At 34.1% G+C, this 26,295-nt stretch overlaps 4 protein-coding genes across 6 annotated transcripts; 2 read left to right on the top strand and 2 right to left on the bottom strand.

The window, feature by feature from the left end:
• The first annotated feature begins 225 nt into the window (after positions 1-225).
• LOC140666386 (post-GPI attachment to proteins factor 6) lies at positions 226-10,113 on the top strand. 2 transcript variants are annotated; one of them, XM_072893523.1, is made up of 6 exons: positions 226-393; positions 4,482-4,746; positions 5,146-5,429; positions 5,574-6,203; positions 6,289-7,237; positions 7,483-10,113. In XM_072893523.1, the coding sequence occupies exons 2-6, from the start codon at positions 4,565-4,567 to the stop codon at positions 7,643-7,645; spliced, it is 2,208 nt and encodes a 735-aa protein (XP_072749624.1). In that variant the 5' UTR covers positions 226-393; positions 4,482-4,564; the 3' UTR covers positions 7,646-10,113. The 2 variants fall into 2 exon arrangements, with proteins under 2 accessions (XP_072749624.1, XP_072749625.1); XM_072893524.1 differs by lacking the exon at positions 226-393 and adding an exon at positions 422-1,006.
• A 633-nt stretch (positions 10,114-10,746) lies between these two features.
• LOC140666388 (uncharacterized) lies at positions 10,747-12,770 on the bottom strand. Its single transcript, XM_072893527.1, has 4 exons — positions 12,682-12,770; positions 12,207-12,393; positions 11,844-11,985; positions 10,747-11,186 (listed from the first exon to the last, which is right to left on the bottom strand). The coding sequence occupies exons 1-4, from the start codon at positions 12,768-12,770 to the stop codon at positions 10,747-10,749; spliced, it is 858 nt and encodes a 285-aa protein (XP_072749628.1).
• Positions 12,771-15,415: 2,645 nt separating this feature from the next.
• On the top strand, positions 15,416-16,927 carry LOC140665931 (uncharacterized). The gene is made up of 4 exons (XM_072892537.1): positions 15,416-15,592; positions 15,765-15,948; positions 16,064-16,229; positions 16,771-16,927. The coding sequence occupies exons 1-4, from the start codon at positions 15,416-15,418 to the stop codon at positions 16,925-16,927; spliced, it is 684 nt and encodes a 227-aa protein (XP_072748638.1).
• A 760-nt stretch (positions 16,928-17,687) lies between these two features.
• LOC140665929 (L-asparaginase 1) lies at positions 17,688-24,699 on the bottom strand. 2 transcript variants are annotated; one of them, XM_072892536.1, is made up of 8 exons: positions 24,033-24,699; positions 23,148-23,259; positions 22,428-22,542; positions 21,711-22,047; positions 20,874-21,188; positions 20,211-20,515; positions 19,744-19,917; positions 17,688-19,007 (listed from the first exon to the last, which is right to left on the bottom strand). In XM_072892536.1, the coding sequence occupies exons 1-8, from the start codon at positions 24,187-24,189 to the stop codon at positions 18,654-18,656; spliced, it is 1,869 nt and encodes a 622-aa protein (XP_072748637.1). In that variant the 5' UTR covers positions 24,190-24,699; the 3' UTR covers positions 17,688-18,653. The 2 variants fall into 2 exon arrangements, with proteins under 2 accessions (XP_072748637.1, XP_072748636.1); XM_072892535.1 differs by having other exon boundaries at positions 17,691-19,028.
• Positions 24,700-26,295: the final 1,596 nt, after the last annotated feature.

The following is a 26,295-nucleotide window of genomic DNA, read 5'->3' as shown; positions in this document are numbered from 1 at the left end:
CGCGTGGGTAGAAAACCCAGGAATTCAAAACCTTCGGTTCGAAGGTCGAGCGCGGAAGGTTTACATCGCGGGCGCGCGCGCACAAGTTGGTTCTCAGTGTGACACATCGTACATATATATATATACACGCGGTAGATACGCACGCGTATCGCCCCTCGCGGTATCGCCGCCGATGACGACAAACAGACATTGAGGGACGGGGCGAGACGCGCTCTCGGATATTCGGCCGCGCTTCCTCGCGCGGGCGACCCGTCGCGAGGAGACAGTGGTCCGGACGGCGGTTCTGGTACAACGTCGCGGATGGTCCAGCGGATGCCGCAGCCGCAGTGCGTCGTCGGCGGCCGCTCGTGTCCGACATATTGCGGGCTCGCAATAAATAGGAAGGGAAAATAGGTAGGGCTACATCTGGCCTCGCGAAAAAAATCTCATCGACGGGGTGACGTACGATTTTTATTTCCTATTTATATAATATGCATATATGACAGAGCGATGCGGAGCGATAGTGTCGGCGCACGCACTTGTTGCTGCGGTCGCGTCGCGACGCATCAATGGTGGTTTTACCGTCCCGCGGACGGCTGTCACCGTCGGACGCGACGCCGTTTTCCTCGACCTCGTGTGCGTCGCGACGACGACTGCGCGCGTCGACGCGTCGACGCGCTGACCGTCTCGTAACACGAGGCGAAGAGCGCGATTTTCTTCCGGTCGTCGCGTACTTATTTCGCGCGTGATAGCTGTAGAGATAGCGTCTGATATAATGAAGGAAGAAAAATGGAATTTAAGGAAACTACCGGCAATCGATGTGTGCAACAAATGCAGTAGATGAAATATTTTTCGAATAAATTATCGGATATCTAATATTGATGCGCGAGTTTCAAACGTATCGGCAGGTGATGGTGATAAAAGCGGGATTAGTGATAAAATCGGGATTGCTGGGGTAATTTCCATATCTCGATTCTGCAAATGCGAATTGCTTTTTAAATAATCTAAATCGCTACGTAGACAAAAGGTAAGATTGTATATGTATATAGATTTTAATGCAAAGCACGTTATCACGATATTGAGATTCAACTTTATTTGATTTTTGAAAATATGATAAGAAATATGCGTGAATATAATGTATCAATCGTCATTAGATTGATTATATAAAATATTGACTTGTATATACATATGTGTATAAAAAAAAGATAATAATTGATAAACGAGATAAACTTGATTTAAATATCAATTTTGGCAGACGATAAATTGTTTTGATCGACAACTTTATAATTAAATTATTTTCATTATAAAAATTACATAGAGCGTCAAAGGATAGCATATTTCGAATATATATATTATGGATTAAATTTCAGATTAAATTCCGCCAATTCCACGTATTCAACTTATTATTACTCACACGGTTTTCCCTGTATAATAATAATAATAATTAATTGAACGGCATTATCTTGCATTTATCTTTGCGTCATCAAAGACCGTCACCTTTTCTTAAAGACTGGATATACGATTCGATTTTCCGTGATGTAACTACGATACCCTGGTCTACTTTACGTTACTGTATATAATTATAGATCACTTATTGCTGGCCACATGAACTTATTGCTTCGCCTCGAAACGAGACGGCGAGATAAACCGTATTTTATCGGTATCCGATCGCGGTAATGCCGATATCGGAAATCAATTGTCGATGTTTTATTTAATAGCTCGCCCGAGGCGGGACAGCTCGGATTAATTAATCCGCAATACAGATTGTAGGCTGTCGTTCGTTGGATCCCCTAACCGATCTCGTTGCGTGCAGCTTTGCCGACCTGCATTCGTCAATGTATCCCCTTATCCAGAGCGATATCTTGAACGGACACAAGTCTTGCTTTTTTTTATTCATGCGCTTTGTGCGCGCGTCTTTACTATTATATTAGAATTTAGGTCGAGTCTTTTTTTTTTTTTTTTTTTTAATATAATGTAGTATGACTCGATATTTTATTTTTATCAAAGAAACCCGTTAATTTTTTCATTTAAAAGCGATAAATTTTCAATCTTTTATCTCTCGAACGTGCATTGTAATCTTTTATTTCTCACATAGCACGAATAATCGATTTTTATACTCCTCATAACGAACAATTCGCCAATTACGTAAAGGCAGAGAACAACAAAAAACCTTTGTTCTCTCTGTCGCTTTTCTATCTCGATGGAATTTCCATCGGAATTTTTTGCCACGGAAAATTCAAATTCAATTTACAGTTCTTTATAATTTCCACGACTTTAATTTTCCGCTAAATAACTCGCGGGGTAATTAAGTCGCGAATTATCGAGTTTTATTTTTTTGGTTTGCGTTCAAAAAGAAAGAGCCATTGTGCGAGATTTTGTCGTGAACGACCTCGAGTACAAGAATGAAAGAAATCCCCGACACATTTGCGGCATTTAACGTCATTCGCACTTCTTCGACGAACAAGCGCGTTTATTGCATCTTGCACAGGAAGTGTGAATTAGCGATGGAATCTGACCTATTTGACCATGCATATCTCGTACGAATCTGCTTCTCTCTCTCTCTCTCTCTCTGTCCTTTAATCTCTTAAATGAGTTCTATAAAAGTTAGCAGAGAGAACGCAAGAAAGAAGGCAGTCCACTTTAGCTGCAACTGTCCGGGTACAAAGATATAACGGAGTCGAAGTAGCTGAATGATGTTAAGTTTCGTGAATATTGCACATCCTCAGCCAGCTCGCTTGTCAGGAATACTGAAAGTATTCCTCGAGCTTTGCGCGAAAAGATATATAGGCAAAAACGTAAGAAAATATTTTCTAGCTGTAGTTATTGATTGAATGCTCGATATATAAAAAGTGACGGAAATAGAAATGTCACACCGACATCGGTTACTCAAGTCCTAGACTGTTGAAATAGATAAGCAAGCATTTATTCGCTTCGAGACTTGTCATCTAGAGCACCGTGATACAAAGCGAAATGACAATAAAAATTAATAACGATGAAATAGAGATTAAACAAGAATTTTATTAATTCATGTAATTAATTAATGTACGATGCTCTCTTCTTTGACCTGCTTTTGTTGTTTGTCGATAGTTCCCGGAATCCTTATAAAGTATCAATTACGAACTCGATGCAGATAAGAACTGATAATTAATATTATTATTATCAACAATTTCCAACAATTTTTAATAATTTCCTGTACACAAAGAAAATTCAATCCGCTGTACAAAATTTAAACGTGAGTTGAAGTATCTCGTGTTATAATTTGAAATATTTAAAGAAAAATATTTGAATGTGAAGAAAGAAACATTAGAATTTCATAAGAAAGCGGCAAACTATGTGCGCAACAAATGGCGTAGATAAAATATTTTTTGAATAAAATGTCGGATTAATATTGATGAGCGATTTCGCACGTATCGGCAGATTATAGTGATAAAAGCGGGATTATTGATAAAATCGAGATTACTGCGATAATTTCCATAACTCGATTCTGCAAATGCGAGTTATTTTTCAAATAATTTGAATCGCTACGTGGACAAAGGTAAGATTATATATATATATATATATATATATATATATATATATATATATATACAGATTTTAATGCAAAGCACGCGTTATTACTACTAGATTATTATTAGATTATTAGATTATTGTTAGATTAAAATTCAATTGGGATCGAAAAGCTGTTCTATATTATCAACCAAAATTTAACTTAACATGACAAAATTTTTGTTTAATATAAAAATTTTGCAATTTATACACACAAAATAAGATAGGTTTCTGCTAGGAATTGCATGAAGGAATATTTGTAAACTTTTAGAAATGACGTCTGACGTGAGTTTGTGTTTCAATCTCGCACACTCACAGATGCACGAGAGTATAATTTTTTACCGATTTTGAAAATCTTTTTTACTAGGCTTCTAAAGTCATTTCCAATAGTTTACTAATATTTTGTTATGTTATTCCAAACGCGGACGCTATATCTCTTGCACGAACATACCGTAGAACTTTTTATGTTAAATAAATATTGTTATGTACTGTCATCTTTTAATTTTTTATCATTTTTATATGAAATTATTTGCCTCCGCGTATTATTTTTATAAGTATTTTAATTGTGGAGAAGGATTTATCAATCCAAAAAAGAGATTTACAAAATCTGTAATTCATGTTCTGTCGGTATTTTTGGATCCCCTTAAAAATATCATAAGAAAAATATGCGTGAATAATATTAGTCGACGATTAGATTAATTAAATAAAATATTGACTTATATATGCGTAAAAAGATATTTAATAAATTTGCGTAAAGACGAGAATTTGGAGTTAAATTAATTATAATAAAAGCAACATAAGGGAATGTTAATGAGATTAGATGAAAGCCTTGAAAAACACGACGAGGAAACATGCTTTTTAAAGTCGAATAAAAAAAAGGATGTTTTAGACAGCTAACATTCACGTGGACCGAGGGAATTAATTTATCGATTTTCTGCAATGCATTTTGCATTTAGTTCCATTACGAGGCTGAGCTTCTCCTTCCTCGAGAAATTTTTTCGAGCCGCACGGACATCCTTATGTAGCAAGACGTCGGAATATGCTTGAAAGTGCTTTAGCTGTGCTGTTGGTATGGATACTTGCGGCTCAGCAAGGATTATGCGGCAAATTGGAGAAGGTGGTCCAGCAACCGAACAACGTCCTGGTGGATTATTACGCCTATCGTCACATTTCGATTATCCACTTCAATGTGCCCGAACTCTCCGTCGCGGTCGCCTTCAAGTACGTATCGGATCCGAAAGAAAATTCGGTCAAATTATTCGAGATTTTGCTTCTTTAAGAAACAACAAGAATCATGCAGGATTTTATATTAATTTGAGTTATTTAACTAATTTCTTACGTGATCATTAAGTACTTATTTTCACTGTTTCTCTTCGACTTGTGGAAAACGAATTTAAAAATTTAAATTTGAATTTTTATTCTTACTCTATTGATTTATATCTTTTTTAAATGTTTTTATTGAATATTTATTGATATTTTAATTATATTCGGTGAAAATTTAGAGCGATTTCCCTTTGAAATTTACATTTCGAGGCTAAAATTTTCTATTATTATTTTATTCTACTTTCGTTCTTTTCTTCAAATTCGTCCGAGTCTTTGAAGAGCCTTGTCGGGTTTCAGATTCACGGCGAAAGAAGAGAAGACTGGCGGGATAGGTAAATGCCCACCACGCAATGTGTCGTTGTACCTAAAATCCGGCAGTTTGCCATTCGTCCGTCCCGATGGATCGAAAGTAGCCGCGAAGTTAATGGAGATGAAGAAACGACGGCGACATTATGGCCTGGAGATGCAGAGCAACGGTGATCAATATGTGATTAAGATAGAGGCCCCACCGGCAGGCGATTGGTACGCGATCGCCTTCCGATCCTGGACCGATCCCGACACGGAGAAGATCAAGCAGCAAGGTAGAAGACGCAGCTTATTACGTGTCCTTCAACGAATGGCATCTAAAAATAAAAATGGCCATTTGTAGAAATAGAGCCAAGTCAAGAATTTCCATAGTGTTTCATAGGATTCATAGGATTGATAAAAAATTGTCTTTCTCTCAGGTCTTAGCGCATCCTGCGAGACTGTATTGGATTCTGAGATGTTCATGGAGGCACCAGCGACTACGTTATTGGTAGATCTCGAGGCTGAGCACGAAGTACAATTGGACGAGGCTTCCGACACGACAATAGTGCAGTATCTCGTACCGGACGTTGGTCTGACGGAAATAAACTTGACTTTGAACTCGTCCTGCGGCGAGGACTGCGAGATCGCCGTTCACGTCATGGCAGAGGACAATCTCGCCGACGGTCTGCTCAATTCCACGACGACCGTGTTGCCTTTCAAGCCCTACGCCGGCGGCTTCCACTACGTGACTCTTCGTCTATTGACCGGAAACGTGTCGAACGTGACGATACGATTGGACCGTCGAACTAACGGAGATGATCAAGTGACGTCGGTAGTCCTGTTAAGGAAGTCCTTCCCGGAATTCTTTCTCTTCGACTACGAACACCTACGCGGTAACGACACGAAACCTCAGCCGTTCAACGTGACCGCTAATGCTCTCTCCGTCCTTAGCTTCGAGATCGGTCGAGTGTACGATGTTGGTGGCACGGTGACTCTGGGCTTCAAGTTGGTTGATGTAGAAGAAAAGTACAAGAAGAGCATCGTCCTTGTGGCCTGCGTTTCTTTAGGTTCATTTATATTCATTGCAATTCACTTTTGATCGATTCATCTTTTTAAGGTCAAACGAGTCTTAAATCTATTAAATTTCTCCAGGTTATTACTCCAATATTACCTCGGGCGGCGCCTGCGTCCGCGCACACGCCATCACGACGGCGGACGTGTACGCGAACGCGACCGAGCCGGCTTACGTGCACATTCCGTTTCCCGAGACGGGAACCTGGTACGTCAGTTTACGCGTCTATTGCCCCGAGGAGCAGGTAATGACGACGATGATGACAACAACGATGATGACAACAACGACGATGACAACAACGACGACGACAACCAGTAACAGCAGCAGCAACGCTTGCTCTTGCGCCCTCAGTTGTCTACGGGGTGACATCGCATGCGATAGGTGCGACTGCTTGCCGCGCTGCACCGTCGCCCAGGTGGAGAGCATCGTGTCGTCGTCGCCGTGCATCGAAGGCCGCTGCGGTACACGTGGCAAGTGCATGCACTACATGAGCGGCGGTTTCGTCTTCTCAGCGTGTTACTGCACCGGCGGTTACCGCGGCTTCGACTGCGCGGATGCGACCTACGTTCTCAGCACAGGCGGTATCCTCTTGCAACTGCTCGCCCTGACCTTCAGCAACTTGGCCTTTCTCGGCTCCATCTACGTGGCGGTACGCCGTGAATACTTCACCGAGGCGGTCGCCTACGCCGCGGTCATGTTCTTCTCGACGTTCTATCACGCCTGCGAGGCCGGCGAGGACGTCTATAGCGTGTGCATCATGCGTCTGAGCGTGCTGCAGTTCTGCGACTTTTTCAACGCGCTACTCGCCATCTGGGTGACTCTGGTGGCGATGGCGTCGTTCGGGCCGCGGTTGACTGCCTTCTGTCAAGTGGCCGGCGCGATTGTTCTCGCCATGGGCGCTGAGATGGATCGCACGGCGCTCTGGGTATTTCTGCTGCCGGCCGTCACTGGTTCTGCCTTGATCGGCCTGTCCTGGGGACTTAGATGTAGGAGGAAGCGAACTGTCAAATATCCTTTGCGTCCGTACAGGTAAGGAAGAGAAAAGTGGAGAAAAAAAAGGATCGATCTGTCTTTAAAACAAAATTTATAAATTCATACACACAGGTAAAGTGATATAATCAAAAATTAAATCATCAAATCAGATACAATTACGAATTAAATTTAACTATATGTTTTATCTTTTAATATGCAATATTTGGCTGTCTTTTTTTTACTGCTTTTAATATTATTTCACAGATAGAAATAAAAAATATTGGTGACTTTTTTCTGTTTAGAACTATCTGCTTTCCAGCCGGATTTCTTCTCGTCTCTCTGGGCCTCATATGTTACGCCTTTCTACAAACGCGTAAGAATTATTATCTTGTTCACAGTTTGTGGCACGTATGCGTGGCAATAGGAGTTATTCTACTTTTGCCAAAGCGTCAGTATATGAAATGATAGTCCAAAAACCGCGTATATGTCCAGGGTAAGTTTGAAGAGATTGGAAATATTATCAGAAAAATATGTGATAGAGTAAGTAACCAAAGAGATATCAGGGAAATTATTAAGATATAAACAAATAGATGTCATCGATCGATGGTTTTTATATATTATAAATTAAATCAAGGATCGATTTTATATATTTTGAAAGAGGAATACATTTCGGAAATTTATGTTAGTATCAAATTTTTTATTAAAATTTTTATATTAATATTTATAAGATATTTATGTTATTTTTAATTAGGATTTACATTATTATTAATTATATGAATTGCGAATTAATTTTTTAGCACAAAAAGACTTAATACTTGTTTCTTTAGAGAGAAGTTTCAATTTATAATCTCCTTACCATAAAGACGCTTGATTGATTTTATGTAGAAAAATTATTCGATTGATTGATGAATACACGGTGCACATATATGTATATCACAGAGATATTATTCTTCTAAAATTGGCGGTGTATAAATATGTAAGAAAGTTTTCAATGTGGAATAGAAGGAGGAATAACTAGAGATCTATTGATACTATACGGTATTTAGCAATAAGATGCGACGCATAAAGCAACGATAGTATTAAATCAAGGTAAGTTGTAAAGAAAAGATATTTCCGAGCCTGCATAATTCATCGTGATTTTAAAAAGCAAGTTCTTGCTCATTTTGACAGTCAAAGAAGCTGAAGAAAGTTATATTGGTAGTATTTGATTGTTCTTTTAAATTTTAATAAATAATTAAAATGTTGATAAATGTAAATATCAAATTTCCGGAATAAAACACGGAGATAGATTGAAAGAAAATTATTATAATTATTGCTAAGTGTTGAATTTTATAAAAGTATAATTATATATCAATTATTTAATAAATTTTTTCCGAAAACGCGTTATGACATTTCGAAAAATCTTGTCGACTGCACGAAGATTTAAAATACTTTTATTAATCAATAATATTTGGCAATAAGAACAAATTGAATATATATGTTAATGTTATAAGTTGTTTAAAAATCCATAAATACATTCTGTAAATTGATATTTAATACTAAATATATTACATTAATAACTTAAAATTAATCCAAATTAATGAGTGCGTATACGTATTTCTATTTTCGTCGGGATTTTCTTCAGTGCGATAATTTGACATTTGATACATTAGGATAAAATTGCGTGAAGATGTGATGTTGTAATATATTTAGGTTAAATTAGGTAAATAATGTGTTGCCTTTACCCGAAAGATTTGAACCTAAACATATTATAACATCTTGGTCACGCAATTTTATTGCAATATATCAAATGTCAAATTATCGCACTGAAGAGAATCCCAACGGAGATAGAAACGCACTCATTAATTTAGATTAATTTTAAGTTATTAATATAATATATTCAGTATTAAATATCAATTTACACAATGTATTTATGGATTTTTTAAACAAAACTTATAACATTAACTTATGTATTCAATTTGCTCTTATCGCCAAATGTTATTATTGATTTAGAATTTAAGGAGCGGTTAATTTCATTTAAGATTTTGATTCTACTTTTATTAATTTAATCACACAACAACCTGTTTGCAAGGACCAACATACATATATTTTTAGGATACGTAAAATACTTGAAATGCGTGATGAAGGATTTCTCGTGCGAGTGAGGTTTTTTATTTACACAAATGATCCCTATTATTAGTCTCCTGTGAACGTTAACTATTATTACCGTTATAGCGTTATTATAATGCGCTGTGATTATAACTGTTACAAATATTAGTTTTATTTCTTCATATTAATATTAATTTCTTTAAAGTCAGTTTAATGGCAGAACTTTGTAAAAACATGCCATAATTCAATAAGTATATATACCTTCCTCATTAACCTCGTCTATGTATAGAAAGTTTTAAACTTTAATTTCCATTTATTAGACCTGAATAATTTAATGTTTATCTGATGCTAACGAAGATAATGCGAGCGTAAAATGTAAGTTTAAGAGAATAAGTTTTTCTCTTGGGAATCTCGCATGTAAACGTTCTGCTGCGAGAATACACGAGGGTGAATAACAAAGTAAAGATATAATCTTTTCCATTTTATACTTTTACGTTTTAAATCCGACGGTGAATGTAGGAAAAAATTAATACATTTATAATATACATAGAAATTTTATTTTTCTCTATATAAAGTACGAATCTCGTGTAACATACGTTAAAGTACGGAATGAAAATTTTTTTAATAGCTAACTTTTTCGCCTGACGTTGATTCTTAAATTTTTGCGAGAATGCATTTTTTTTTAATATTATAAAAATTATAATTTTTTTTCTTTTTTAACTGACTTAACTTTTCAATCAGAGTCAATTGCATTATGACAAGTCGAAAGAGTGAAGAAATGGGAAAGACACTTCGTGCCTTTACTTTTCGATTCACTCTCATGTCATGTATGCGTATGGATATGTGCGTATTGTCCGGGGAGAGCGTCGCGTATATGGGATAAAACGACATCGTCATGGGCAGTGCCTGTACTGATTGTTGACACGTGTTAAGAATGACGCGCCGCGACCGGGTGTCGCGATTCTAGTCGATTCTATTTTCTTCAATGTGAAAGCTGTACAGACTATATAACATTTTTTACATAGCCAAAAGAAAGAAAGAGAGAAAGAGAAAAGTGTCACGTTGAGCGCACAAACGAGGGGTTCGAGAGAAGGTTTCACTTTTATTATTATAGTTTATACACATACACACGCACACACATACAAATACACATGTAATTCTCTACGAAATAAAGATGAGACTATCGTTGTACAAATCGAATTAGAATATCGCGAAAGAGCAGCAACCGAAGCATCCTCGTGATAAACGATGCTGCATCAATATTGTATGCATTTTAAAAACTGTCAACGGATTCCCGTTGCCTCTCTTTCTTCCTCGTCGCGAAAAGTCTACTGGATACACGGCATAGTAAACTATATATCAGTGTTCAATGCGGTTTTTCCTTCTTGATTGAATCCAGTATCTTTTTCGCATTATCCTTTATTCTCGTCAGCTTTCGAGGGAATATTGTGAAAATTATTATTAATAAAAATGAATTATTATAACGAGGAAGCGGCGGTGGGTGTCGCGGCGCGCGCGTTTGCCGCCGCGATGACGTTGGCCAGCAATGACAGCATCGTCTCCATCGAGAAGCCGCAATGCGGGTACGATCTCGAGCAACTTCTGTTGGCCCTACCGGCCTCCACCGCCTCCTCGATCGCCGTACCCTGCATCGCGGTGCGGAACACCTGATTGCTGGTGATGGCGTTCACCATCCTCTCGAAGGACGTCGTCTTCTCGTCCCTGTCGTTCTCGTTCCCGTTCCCGTTCCCGTTCCTGTTCTCGTTCTCGTTCTCGTTCTCGTTCTCGTTGACCGCGGCGGCGGCCTGCTGCGTGTAGGTGCATACTGCACGTTGCATGCACGAGGTCGTATCGATGCCATAGCGAGCGAGGACGTCATCGATCCTCGTCAGGGTCTGGGTGAAACCGGTGTCCTCACCTACGTCGGATCGGTCTAAATTTAATCGATATTGTCCGGGTGGAATAGAGAATTTATAGGATGCTGGAAAGCTCTCCATGAAAGCAGTCAAGCTTTCTTTAGCGAAAATGTCGAGGGAGAAGACTGTATTTTTTTTTAATTTTATTTTTAGCGACAGATAAGAGATCTCAAAGGAATGGAAAATTCAAAAATTATGAAATTTAGCATCATATTTTTAGATTTCACTTTCTTTTATTTTACGAATAATAAAATTAAAATAAAAAATTATCTCGTTTCCAAGAATTAAGCTATAATTTTTTCAGTAAATTTAGATTGCTCACAAAAAAGTATATTATTTATCAGGAAATTTTCTATATAAAGTTTCAGAATTTTTAAATAATTTTCTATTTCAAACTTGCCAGTTTTTTTTATAAGCTTTGCCAAATCAAAATCAATGTTAAATAGTACGCTTTTTCAAGTTATATTTTATATTTATATTTTATTTTATATTTTATATTTTATATTATAGTTTGACAATTTTTCTAATAAAGAATGAAAGGTCAAATTTCACGAAGTCGGGGAAAAATTTATGAAATCAAGAATCTATAAAAGAAATGTAAAATTCTAAAATAAATAAACGAATAAAGGATTTAGATAGGGACAAACGGATATACTTACTTCTCGCATATGCGCCATAAGTGCCCGATAGGATATAGAGCAATTTTGGGATGATAAGGATTGATCCCACGCCAATGATGGCTCCCAAAAGAAGTCCTCCAAGATCTAGCTTTGCCGGTGCGTAAGGCGACACGCCGTAGCCCTAATTCAAATTAATTAAGCAAGTTAATGAATTTAAATAAATGTATAATTATGATTTTTTAAATTTAATTTATTTAAATTGTTTCTAAAAATAATGATGCAAAATATCAATAGGTTTTAAAATTTTTTTTTACAAAAATAAATATAAAATCAAGGGAGAAATGTGTTTTAAAAAATATCCATAAAAGAAAAAGAACGGAGGAATCACAATTCAATACTTACGCTTCCTGTACCTCCGATATTGGTGAAACCAAATCGCGGTTCTTGGCCGCGATCCGTGACGTCGTTCATCTCAGATTCCCGTTTCGGCGGATTCTCTTCGCGTTGTTTAATCTGAGACGATGGCATGGCTACCTGATCCTGCGCCTTTGCATGCTTTTCCACATAACTGATGGAACTTGGTATGAAGCTGTTAATGAAGGCATTATATTGTGTGAGAAATGAGAACTATATAATATAAGCTTTTAAAAATAAACATTTAAGGAGGATATATTAAATGTTTCAGACATTTAAATAAAACATCTGAATTTTTCAGATATTTTTTTTAGATATCATTTAAACATTTTTTTAGAGAATTTTTAGAGAGATAAATATATTGGATATAAATACTGAATTAATCATATATTATTTAAGACTGTTGAAATATTTATTATAAAATAATTATTGTTGAATTATTTATTATAAAATACTGACTCACCCTCCATCATCAAACTTTGGGCTGCAACCGACCAGAACAGCGAAACAGCTTATTGCCACTGTTAAAGTTCGCGAAATTTGAAACGTCATCTGAAAAAAAATAAATGACAATAATCCAATGATTTATTATAAATAAATGCAAATAATACTAGTATGTTTCAATGAATTTCTATTGAAACATAAAAACAGGTTAAATTTCTTTTTTTATTTTTTGTATATCAAATTTAAATCAGAACAATATATTTTTTATTCAGAAGATAATATAAATTACTTAAAATTTCACATACACATATAATATATATGTATATATAAGAAATCTAAAACACTTGACGTTATCATTATTATATAAGATAATTAATTATTTTATCAAAGACATTCACTGGAGATTCGCGCAAGTACAAGAACAATATCGAGTTAAGTCGAATAAGAATACCTTTGGCAGCGGCAAAGACGAGGCTCTCCAAAGCAAAGGATGACGATCTGAGGTCAATCTTAGAAAAACGAGATATGGCGATTCAGTGTCATGGACTGGCTACGCGAAGACTGCTTTCGGACATATATAGTTGCTTTGGTCGTCTGAACACGACAAGTCGTGGACATAATTGGAGCCGCGGTTTCGCTTTCATTGTTAGGTCTTCATGGGACGTTGACACGCGATGCGTGACACTCATCGTCATTCGAAGACGAAGAAGGCCGTCTCTTCTCATCTGTGGCGGCTGCAGCTGCTTCGTCACGTCGCCGGTCACTCCGCTCGAAATCTCGAAGCTGAAATAATGGCCGTGCCGTCAACAATTGTCCTTTTAAGACGTTCACTGACTTTTGACTGATTTCGAGACATCTCTGGCACCTCAACACCATCGTTCTCTGTGCGTTACGACTTCCGTCGTGTTACAAAACACGCAGAACCGCGGGGGTAGTTGCGAGAGATATATATGCTTAATTATTTATATGACTTTGAAATTTTCGAAAACATATAATAATTTGGCCTAAAGAAATAAAGTGTCGTATAATATACATATAGAGTAGTATATATATATATATATATGTGTGTGTGTGTGTGTGTGTGTGTATAGGGTATCCTGTAATTAATGAACAACCTGTTAATGGCAGATTTTTGAGATCATTTGAAGTCGATTTTTCCTCATCGAAAATATCGAGGGACGTCATCATTTTTTGCAAGTTTCCAATTTTTGTTATTATATATCTTTGTAATTAAGCTTTAAATTAAAATTCTATTACAGTAAACTCTATCTGAAATTAATTAAAGAATGTAATTTCTTAACTCCAAAAAGTTTAATTTGCGAAAAGCGCTTTTTTTTTCAATCGCTTATAACTCGGAAATTATTGACGTCTTGATATTTTCACTGAGGAAAAATCGTCTCCAAATGATCTCAAGAATCTGCCATTAGCAGATTTTTTCCCCAATTACAGGACACCCTGTGTAATAGCGTTTTCGAGTGAAGCAGATTTGATCGTTCTGAGAATGATGATAATGAAATTTGCTTTATTCAAAAACGTTATAAATATATAGTAGAGATCGTTTTAGACATTTTATTATTTGTAAGAGAATTTTATATTTTGATACATATTCGATATTATATACTATTTTACAGAATTTTATTACAAGTTACAGTTATTTAATTCTAGTATTATTGTAATATAGAATTAATAATTCTATTAATTAATTAATTATAGAATTCTTCGGTATTATATTATTATAAAATTATATTACAAGTTAAAAATCATCTAACAATAAAACAGACTTAAAATGAAAAATATCTATAGAGAACTTAAAAATAATACTTTTATAAAAAATATTTTTATATATTCATACATATAAAACACGTTTCTTTGTAAAATTCGTAGAAAAGCTTATAAAAAATCAAGAAAAAAAATATCTGCGAGTTATAGTAGCAGAGAACTAGAAAAGACTTCCATGAAATATATAATTTCTTTATATTTCTTTTGCACTCGAAGATTTATAAATACAAGAGACTGCGGAAGCGGACGCGACCAGAAGGATTTACGCTACAAGATCAGGCATCAAAGTCCTTCCGGTGAAAGAAATTTGTGCGGAAAAGATATTCTGTCGTGTGTCATGCGTTTGCGAATGTTTGATGGAGAAGGATGGAGCGAATCGCCAAGAGCCCCTCCCCCCTCCCCCCCGTTCCTTCGCGAAACTCGCATGTCGCGCTCTCCCCGACACGAGCACGACGGAATTCGTTCTGGACGGTGCCCCGGAAAATTCGTCGAAAGCCACGTTCGGCCGGGTCTATCTCTAACTTTAATTTCGTCGCACATGGGCGCGCTCTTTCTCCAGCGGTGAAAATTCGCGTTCATAATCCGCGACAAACGGCCGTGGTAATTACCAGAGCCGTCCGATGCAATGGGTTTGTACGAAAAAAAAAAAAAAAAAAAAAAAAGAAAAAAAAAACAAACCGCCGCCTGACGGTGTAAAGGCGACTAATATCTTTTGCAGTCATAATAATTTCGCCACCTGGGTTCGTTAATTCCGTCGCGAGAAATCGGTATTTCCTGCTTCGATAGGGGTGGGCGAGCACGTGTTGCGAATAGGACGTGTCAGTGAGGTGGGGGCCAGCTGCACTGGTCGTTGAAAAACCCTCGGATGGCACAAATGCATCCCATTACTTCGTGGAAAGTTGAAGGTAACGAAAGCACCGTGAATCGAAGAGAAAGTATTAATATTCTGCTCGATTTAACGATCCGAGCAAGATATGAGGACTCTTCCGAGTGATTTGACCATTCTGATTCTTCTACCCCTTGCGTTGTTCTTCGTACGCGTCATCGGCGACGGCGACACGAGAACGTCGTCCACAAAGTTCAACAATCTGTTTATGAATAATCAGAAGCCACAACTCGTCTCATTTAATACTAAAGAAGGAGATATCGAAGTAAGTATTCTCTGCAATTCTGTAGAACTATAATTTCTAAAACATATATTATGCGTAGTTCTCTACAAAGTGTCCCGTAATTATTCATCAATCAATATCTGACAATGAATGATGAATGATCTTATTCAAGTTTCGTTTTCTAATAAATAAATCTTTTCGATAAATTTCTCAGATCAATTGGGATGTGTCCGTACCCTTCTTTAGGATACCGCTGAGTCATATGACCAAACAGAACGAGATATCACCGCTGATTGACGTTAATACGAGAGGGTTTTCGATCGCTGGCATAATAACAGCCATCCTCACCTTAGCTGTGCCTGTTTTGTCGAAGCCAGGTCCTGGGATGCATTATCGAAGTATGAATCTTATGTCTTATTTATATATTAGATGGTATATGAATATATTTAATGATAAATAAATATTAAAGTAAAAACGTATCTTAAATATATATTTATCCGGGGAAATGAGTAGGTTCCGACTCGCAATGGTCTCGAATGGGAAATACGATAAACGAAATCATGCTTAGCAATAATTACGTCACACCCTGTATACAACGCATCATTTGCTCCATCATTTCCGAAGCGAGTCACTCCAACAATCCCACGAGTACTGATAAGATCATCGATGGCTTGTCTAGGTATGATTAGTCTGTATACAATTAATATAACAACAAATAATTATTATTTCGGATCTTAAATATTAATCCAACTAATCTCTAAGAAAAATTAAAAATACTTATAAAATATAATATTGTGTTGAATGGAAAAAATTTATTTATTTCTTATATGTAACAATTAACAACACTATTACTTTGATCAAGTTAATATATAAATTTTAAGAATTGAATAAAAGAGAGATTATATAAATTAAAATAAGGGCTGTGCAACTTCAGCGCTGTAATGACGATTAAATAATCATCAAAGTAAAAGCAAATATTTTATTTAAAGCTTTGGCAATTATCTGATTGTATATTTCACGCTTCGCCTAGTAATATTAATGACATTTTAATTATTAATTGCTCGCGTTAATTAATTAATTTAAGAAAAAGATTAAATATTAAGATTATTAACACGATACACGCAAGTTATAGAATTACGTGAAAAACTTTTTAATTAATTACATGAAAAATGAAATTTTACTTTTATAAATTTGAATATATTTCTTATATTCTGACACAGTCACGAGTGGTTTAAGGAATTCACGAACGGCACAGTCCTTCAGGAAGCTGTAAGGATAGGACGAGAAAAACATCATGATTGCGGGCGTGCATATAAGGAGTGTTTTGTGACACCGCGAATCTTTAAAAGCATAATGATGCAATTTGGCGCAATTTAATGTGAACATTCGACGTATAAAATATTCGTTAAAGGTATTATTGATCGAAAAATTTCACGAGTGTTTCTCTTTCTCATTGCACATGTTCTTATTATTTATTGCAGCAAGAACTGGTCTACTACACGTGGATTTTGCAAAAACTTAGACACCTCTTTCACCATCAAAGGCCAACGAATCTGTCTCACGTTCAATTTTGAAATCACTCGCGGTGTAACGAGCGAGTTACATCAAGGAAGTCAATCTACATTATTCTGATGCACGAGGTGTGAAATTTCGTCGCGGCTAAGAAATCGCTCTACGTGCAATTCAAATGACACCTCGTGCGCTTTCACTTTTCCTTTTTTTCACACACTCGCAGAAAAATGACAGCCATTTTAGTATAAATACAATAATTTTATTTATCGCATATAATCTGTTCTATTATGTTTCTCGCGTGAAATTATGATTTTAATTTTTTTATAAAACTACAAATAAAATTTAAAAATATATATAAATATGTACGATTTTTTCCTCACATGAAGAATTTAAAACTTTTGCGGAAAATGAAAAAATAAAAAACAAAAAGGGAAATTTATCAATAAAAAGAAATACGCGGAGCAGTAGTTTTTATTAGGATATTTAGATGCTTCAGTGTTTTAAAAACAAATTTAAAAATGCATTATTCAAGATATGCAATAAAATTTTAATTCAATTTTAAAATACAAGTAAATATAATAAATTTCAAATAAAATAATCACAGCAATTGTCAATTTAAACTATCATAGGATTATTTTTCTTACTATTATAAACATATAACTGTCATAAAACATGAAATTTTAAAAATGTTACGCTTTTCTGCTCCTGTGTCTCTATTTACCTAAAAAACATTATGTATTGTAAAATATACATATGTATGGCAAGTTTTGCATTAAATATTTATCATGAAATATATCGAAATAATACACGTTGTAACATACAATTTAACTGCATAAAAAAATGTTAAGTTTGTTATTTAACTGAAAACTATGCAGTTGTATTATTTGTTATCGAAATTATATATGATAATATTTTTAAATGCACATACAGGGTGTTAAAAAAGTGTCGCATACGCTCAGTGCCATTAGATAGAGAATGAAAATCTAAGAAAAAAATGTCTAATATTATTTTTCGATGCAATGAATAATTTCGCCGCAATTAATTATTGTAATCAGTCAACTAACGCGGAGCTACAAGAGGAAGCCAAGGGCGAAAGCATGAGAAACGAGAGCATGAGTGCGATGGCCGTCGCGCCGCAGCCTTCTTCGCGCGTTTCGCCTCTGGCTTCCTCTTGTAGCTCCGCGCTGATTGACTGATTACAATAATTAATTGCGGCGAAATTATTCATCGCATCAAAAAATTAATATTTTTTCTTAAATTTTCATTCTCTATCGAATGGCACTGAGCGTATGCGACACTTTTTTAACACCCTGTATATTTTTTTTTGCATTTTAATATGTTGTGCCTATTCATGTCCAAAATCCTGTGACATAATATCAGTCTTTAAACCTGATTAAACTAATTTGTATTTAAATGCATTTTCTCTCTCTCCGTCCAATATAATTTTTATAATTCAAATATGAATAATTAAATTTAAATGGACAGCAAATCGCAGTTAATACAAACTTTAGGCGAAACTCATAATTTTCTAAGACAACGATTCTCCTCTCTCTGTATCTTTCGAGTCAAGGTAAAAAGTCAAGTAAAAAGATTAAGATTTTGCGTCTACATGTGCGACTTCGCCGTTGACCGTGCCTTTCTGTCTAAAAGACCCCAACAGGCGCATCGCGTCCGTGGCTTGCACGGCTTCGGCGAGTTCCGCTGCAGTTTGTCCTAGCATGTCAACGCAGTTCGGATCCGCGGCGTGATCCAGCAGGAACTCGATCGCCTCCGTACGATTGTGTAGAGCGGCAAAGTGCAGCGGAGTACGTTCCGACACGTCCTTCTGTGACAGATCGGCACCAGCCAGCAGAAACGACTGCAAGCGCTTCGTGTTTCCGGCGGTTGCGGCCGCGCACATCCGCTCTCCTATCAGCAAAGCGTTGCCGTGAAGATGCGCGCCGCACTGCAACATCACCTTGATGATCTACAAGATCACGTGGTAACATATCTTTTAGCACTTTTAGCACTATGTCGATGATCACAAATAATCGACGATTCTAATCTGTATTAACCAAAACGACCTAAACAGCATGCAATATTTTTTATAAAATATACAATATGAACTATTTATATATATAATAATTATTTAAATTATATATATAATTATTTAATAAATATTTTTGTAATCTTAGGCTAAAAATAAGATCGTAAAAATTTATTATTATTTATTATTATTTAAATATCCTAGTATTTGAGAAATATTACAAAATATTATAATAAAAATACTTATTTATTATAAATATATAAAATATTTAGTTTATATTTTAATAATACGTGAAATGCAGTTTTTATGACTTTTCTTTAATGTATAAAAAATATGTAAAATATTTATATTATAATATAATATTTAAAAAAATAGTAAAAATATAAATATTTATCATAAATATCGTGTGCTGTCTGGCGATATATAATATCTTTCGATATAAAATTAACAAACAAAAGCTATCAAGATTTTTTGCATTAAGATAATAATATAAAACTTTTTACAATGTAGAGATAGTCTTAATTAAAAAAAAAAAAAAAAAAAAAAAAAACAGTAAAATCAATGACTTTAAAATGCTAAGAATTTATTTCTACGGTTTTAATTAAATATCTAAAATTCTTTTAGAATACAATAGTAGAAAAAAGTAATTTTTTACCTCGTGACGATCATATTCGATTGCATCGGTAAGAGGTGTCCGATTAAATCGATCTTTAATATGAACATTTGCACCCATTTTTAAAAGACGTCGCACAACTTTTATATCTCCCTCACAGCAAGCTATATGCAAAGCTGTTCGACCATCTGCGTTCGCCTGTGAAATATCCGCCCCCTGAATAGAAAATAAGCTGATTAAAATAATAATACACCTGCAAGAATTTTACATCATTTTTATATTACAATATCTAATTAGTATAATCATCTTATTATAAGAATATTTATATTTATTATTGAATTAATATTCTTTCTAATATAATACTGTTCCAATTTTTATTTAATTAAACTTTTTACATAACGGTATAGAAAGAAAACATGAACGATGCCAAAGAAGAATGTCTAAAAGGTGTATTTGTTTTTCAAAATGTCTAATTAATGCGAAATTAAATGAAAGTGAAAATTACTAACGTAGCCTTTTAACGATTCGAGTTTTACGATATCCCGCCGGATCACCGCGACATTCAGCATAGCTGGGAAGAGGATCGATCCCAATTCTTGTAACTCCGCCGCCGAGGATAATCTCAAGGATCTAGCAACAGCCTCCACCAGGTCCCAATCTTGCATCGTGGGCGGCCGACCGGCTGTCAATTCGCCTCGCAAATTAGTTTCCATCATTTGCCGCTTGGTTTCCGTGTCCCACTCGCGTTTCGATAAGACATACGCGAGTTTCGTCAACGCGGCCTCCGGAGTCATATCGAATCCCGATATCACTCCTGCATAATAAAACTGCTGAGTTAATAGTTGTCAGCTGTTAATACTTATCAATGAGTAACATTTGAACCTCGGACGCGCAAAGAGATATTTATGTTTACATAACTCCCTTCCGATATGCATTTTGCATTGCCTGAATTTGTAACATTTCTCAACACGATATTTCTTTACTGACGCACAATTAAAAAAAAAAAAAAAAAAACTGAAGAATAAAATAGAAAGTTAAAACTTAATATTGTATATAAAATATTCAGAAAAATATGTTATTTGTAGAACAACAGCTGGACGATTGCGCGTATTTAGTGAAGTAAAATTTCATAAAATTATCAACACTTTTCTCCACGTAATAATATATCGTACCACTTTCTTTGAGTAATTTTCCAGCTTCGTACGTGTCCGAGACGCATCCGGTCGCGCATTGCGTGATATTCACGATGATGACACCGCGCTTGGTCGCCGCACGAAGTTCCTCGATGATGTCGTCGCGATTCGTCGGGACGTTCCCTGAGCCGTAGGTTTGTAACACGACTCCCTCGATGGGCGGTTGAAGAAACACCTTCACCAGATTGGTCGTGATGCTAGGGAACAGCCGGAGCAGGCCTACGTTTTGATTAAGCCATGCGTGCACGTAGAACTTCTCCAAGGCACACGAGCGGAAAATCGAACGATAGTCAACTGCGAAGAAATGTCATCTTCAAACACACCACACATAGAATATTTTGAAAATTTTTCAGTAAACTTGGAATTTTTTTGGAAGAAGAATACTAATGTATGTACAGTTAAACCTTTTTTAATTTAATTAATAGCAAAAGAAATATTGCTTGCAATAATTTGGAATATAATATAATAATTCTAGAATAATACTATTATTAATATTATTAGAAAATATTTATATTAATAGATTATTTAGATTTATGAAACCTTCAAAATATAATTATTCTGATTTTATCATAATATATTATCAAAATATAATATAATTATTAATTATGCTAGAATTATTATACATATTTTCCAAATTATTGCAAGCGACATTTTTTGCTATTAATTATATTAATAAAGCGCTAACAATTTTTATAATATTCCACTTGATATAAATCTTCTGGATAATTTCTAAATTTTGGAAAAAATCTTTGAAAAGCTCTGAAAACTTCTTCTAAGAAACTCGAAAAACTCAAACTTGCTTTAAATCTGTACAACCTTCGATTTTTATGTTCGCTGTGGCCAGAGATGGAAAATTCGGCGAGTGGAAGGCCTCGAAGGAGCTCGCAGACGCCTTGGTTGTCCGATTGCCGCGCAATAAGTTTGTATTGAAGAATACGCATACCTCGGGTATGTTGTAATTCGCCGCGATTACAAGAGAGGCCAGGAAATTGTCTAGGCCGTCGCTTCTCGTGTCGAAAATCGGCATCTGCGAACCCGTCACGATAACGATCTTGCCTAGGGACTCGAGCATGAAGGATAGAGCGGATGCTGTGTAACTCAGGGTATCGGTACCGTGAAGGATCACGAATCCGTCAAAGTGCTCATAGGATTCCTGCGGAGAAAGAACTCGTGAGGATCGCCTCGTGATAACATAATCAGATACGTGAGAAAACATTAGTTTATCAAACTATAAGTAATATACAAAATATAAATAAAAGTTGGAGCACTATTTTAACATTATTCCTATATATAATCTTCAACTGCAAGTTGTAAGTTTTGTCTTATGATTTTTTTTTTTTTAACTTGCAAACTGAATTATCTTGAATTTTTATCTTAAAAAAGTTAAATACACGCGTTTGTTTACTATTAAGTAATTTTGCTAATAAAATAATCATTTTCTCATAATTTATCTTTAATACTTACTCCTTTTAAATAAGATAAAGAAGAGAAATTAAATAAAACAACGCTATCTATATTAATGGGTCAATGTACCTTGATATCGTTAGCAATGCGAATCCACTCGTCCATAGTCATGTTACTGGAGTCGCAGAGATTCGAGTATTCTAACACGTTATAAACGACTCGGCGATTGTCGGTTGCTGTCACGCTGCAAAATTAGAAGGAAAGTGCTTTTTTAACATTGTCTAAGGGAAAGCAAAGGGTAAGTAGGATTGATTCACATTTTTTCGTAAATTCACTGGAAATGTCTTTGATGTTTATGATTGCTGTTTTTCGGCAGAAAATAAAGAAATTGAAAAAAGTCGGCAGAAGAAATTTAAATTTTTCTTCTAGAGGTTATTCTTCTACTATTTTTTTCTACTTGTAAGATATTGATTTGTGAAAAATCGAAGACGACTTTTTGTGCTTTTATCGTACAATATGTGTTTATAATACTCAATAAATAAATGTGACATGACAAAAGATCAAATCAAAAATTTTATCAAGCAATGACCTATTTTAAAATTTTAACAATAGAAAAGATAAACGATAAATGTTAGATAAAAAGTTTTATCAAGGAATGATATTTATCTAATATGTTCGTTCTAATATGTCCGAGTAAACTCGAAATAAGATCTTATGGAAGAAAAGAAAATTAAAATTTCGAATTTAAAAATAAGAAAAGAATGAGGTAATTATTTATCAATAATTATTTATCAATTTCTTCATTCTTGCATATTTTTTACAGTGAATTTAAACCACTTTTATACTTACGGCAGTACTAATGGCCCCATCGCACCAAATTTCTTTTCAGCATATTCACGATCATACAGCTGCGGATATTTTCGCAGATTCTTAACGAATGCATTGGCTATTGGTACCAGTACTAGAAAATAAATATTTTTGTTATTACTTGCATGATAATAAAAATGTAAATAATTATGTGATGATTCAAATTTTAAATAGGCAAAGATAAAATTACATATACATTTATAATAAAATAAATTATATTCTTTAGATCTATAATCTTTGTTCAATATTCCGTGGAATCGAGAATCAATTTATTAAAGATTTATAGAAGAATCTATGAAACAAAGAATGTGCAAAACGAAATACTAGAAATAGAAATATATAATAGAAATACTAGAAATAGAAATATATAATAGAATCAAAAGGTTTATGAAAACGAAAAAACATATATTTTGAGAAAAATTAAGAAGCTAAAAGATCAAGGATTTCCATGAAACCAAATAATTAAAGTACGAAAAAAATAAATTTTCATAATACTTAATAAAAATAAGTTTAGTTTATGATAATGCAAATATTTTTTCAAGTTCTCGAAATAGGTAAGAAAGTTCTTTAGAGATATTTATATAAATTACATATAAAAAAAAGTATTATTTCGAAAAAAAAACTTATTAAAAATCTTTAAATTTGTCATACGATTTTTTTCTCTCAATTTGAGAAAAAAAGATTTTGTAAAATCGGAGAAGGAAAATTAAGAAATTAAGGATATTTACATTAAATTGAAAATTTCTAATAACTTTTTTTAATTTACGTCTAAAAAACATTTCTTGAAAAATCTTTATTTTTCTAAATTATGCGTTGTATGTGACGTGTGTTTGTGTATACGCATATGTGTGTGCATTGGCAACCTACCTCCTTGTTCATTCCTCATCATTCCTATCGTACCACCTGTATAAAGCACTAAGACGTGTCCTTCCGGCTTGTTAGTCAAACTGGTGGTCAACTGACTTCTTTTAGCACTTTCCATATTTACACTATTATTAATATTACGCACGTGTTCAGCTTCCATGCGCGTGCTGTCGTTCCGATGACTTCTACGAGACTGCTCTCTTACGCAAGATCAGTCGCTGATGTATGAAATCTTGTTGCTTACACTATGCATATGCTCGTCGGAGAAATAGGTGCATAATATATAGTGAATAAAATATATAATCCTTATTGTTTGATAAATGCTTCACTGATTTTGATAATTAAATCGACGAAAAATCATAGATGTGATATTCACATTGTCTCGATAATGCCCCCCCCCCCTCCCACGGTAATTAAAATAACAAATTATTGATAACTGCTATCACGCACTTCATCGTCCACACTATCGTCCTCTCGCAGGAAATTATTCGTTGGATTTTGGCTTCTGTAGAAACAACTTTCTCTTGTTTCTGTCGCTAAATATTGTGTATTCTTTGAATATATATATTTCACAGTCCGCTTCTTCGACGTTTTTCGCTTATTTTACTGTCACGTCAAAGGAACGCGTGCGTTGTTTTCATCTTGACCTTTTCGGAAAAAGATAGGAACATGAAGGAGAAAAAATGTAACAATACATAGAATGGGCTAAGGAAAACACAACAACGAGATCTATTTTCAAATCGAACCTAACCGACACTTTACTTTTCGGTGATGAAAATATTTTGGAGTTTTAACTTGTTTATTCTAAAAATGTATCGAGTTATGTTTTAAATTACTTTAAAAATTATCCAAATTAGAAATCCAATTTAGAAATTAAGCAATAGACAATTAAATAATTAATAATGATATGGATAATTGTAAGAATAGGAAATCTATTATCGTGAAATAGAGCAGGATTATAATGATAAAAATTTCGAGGTATTTTAAATTTGTCGTAAGAAATTGGTGACAGTTGAGATTATAAAAATTTATTAAAAATTACAATACAAAACACACACAGATATATATATATATATATATATATATATATATATATAAATTATATATATAATATTATTAATATAATTAATATATATATAAATATATATATACTATTACATGTGTTTTTGGATACATTTATTATATTGTTGTTTGTTATAGATCATTTCCACAATATAATATAGGAGGCAATAAAACTCCTTTCATCTAAAATACTAATATTTTCCCATTTAAAATCGTGGTCACAATTAATTTGTTGTTTAAATGTAATAACTGAATGATGGACGTTATTCCGTTTAATATAATTTCGATGTTTTAAAATCTTTGTCTTTAGTTGTGTGCTCGACATACGATGTATCACAATCGCGAACATGATTTTATAAATCACATTACAACGCTCATATATTTTTGTGTTTTAACAAATTTACTGAATTTATATATATAAGCTAATCAAGGATTATGTTAAGAGATCAATGTTAAGATTTCGATTGAAAATAATGAGTCTGACACGCACAGTGTCTAAGGGTAATGATAATCTTATTATACTCATGATAATCTAATATAAGATTAGATAATATGTAATATTAGTAAAATAATATTACATACTATTATCTTATTAATATTACATATTCTCTTACCTTATGATATTACATATATATAATATTATATAATATTATATATATATATATATAATATTATCATTATCTATAATGATAAGGATAATGATTAAACAGATAGTTTCTCTTTACATTAGTTATTTATATTATCGGTTTTTTTTTACATTAGTTATTTGTATTAATATCATATATTATAATATGTTTTATACGTTATTTATTTTAACTGATTCGCACCGTTTTAATGTTTATATTATAGGCAATTTTTTAATATTTAATATTATGTTATTGGATTCATATTATGTTCCACTGTGAAAAGAATCCTAAAGTCAAGAATCGAAACGTTTAGGTTTTTTTTAGTAATTTGCAATTTATGTGTGTGTGTTTAATGTAATTTGAAATTATTGATTTAATATATTTATCGCATCGGTGCTTGTTAACTATCATGACTTTGACCTTTATTTATTATTGTATATTAATCTTTTTATTAATTTTAATTTTGTATAAAACAATTCTATTCAAAATTCGTATTTGAAAACGATTATAATATTAATGAAAAAATTGACTTTAAACTGGTCAAAATATCGTGCTTAAAAAAATTTAGTGGATATCAA

The sequence above is a fragment of the Anoplolepis gracilipes genome, chromosome 5, assembly GCF_047496725.1.
Source record: "Anoplolepis gracilipes chromosome 5, ASM4749672v1, whole genome shotgun sequence".
Lineage (NCBI taxonomy): Eukaryota > Metazoa > Arthropoda > Insecta > Hymenoptera > Formicidae > Anoplolepis > Anoplolepis gracilipes.
Note: the sequence above shows the minus strand (reverse complement) of the source record. Positions and strands in the feature narration are given on the sequence as shown.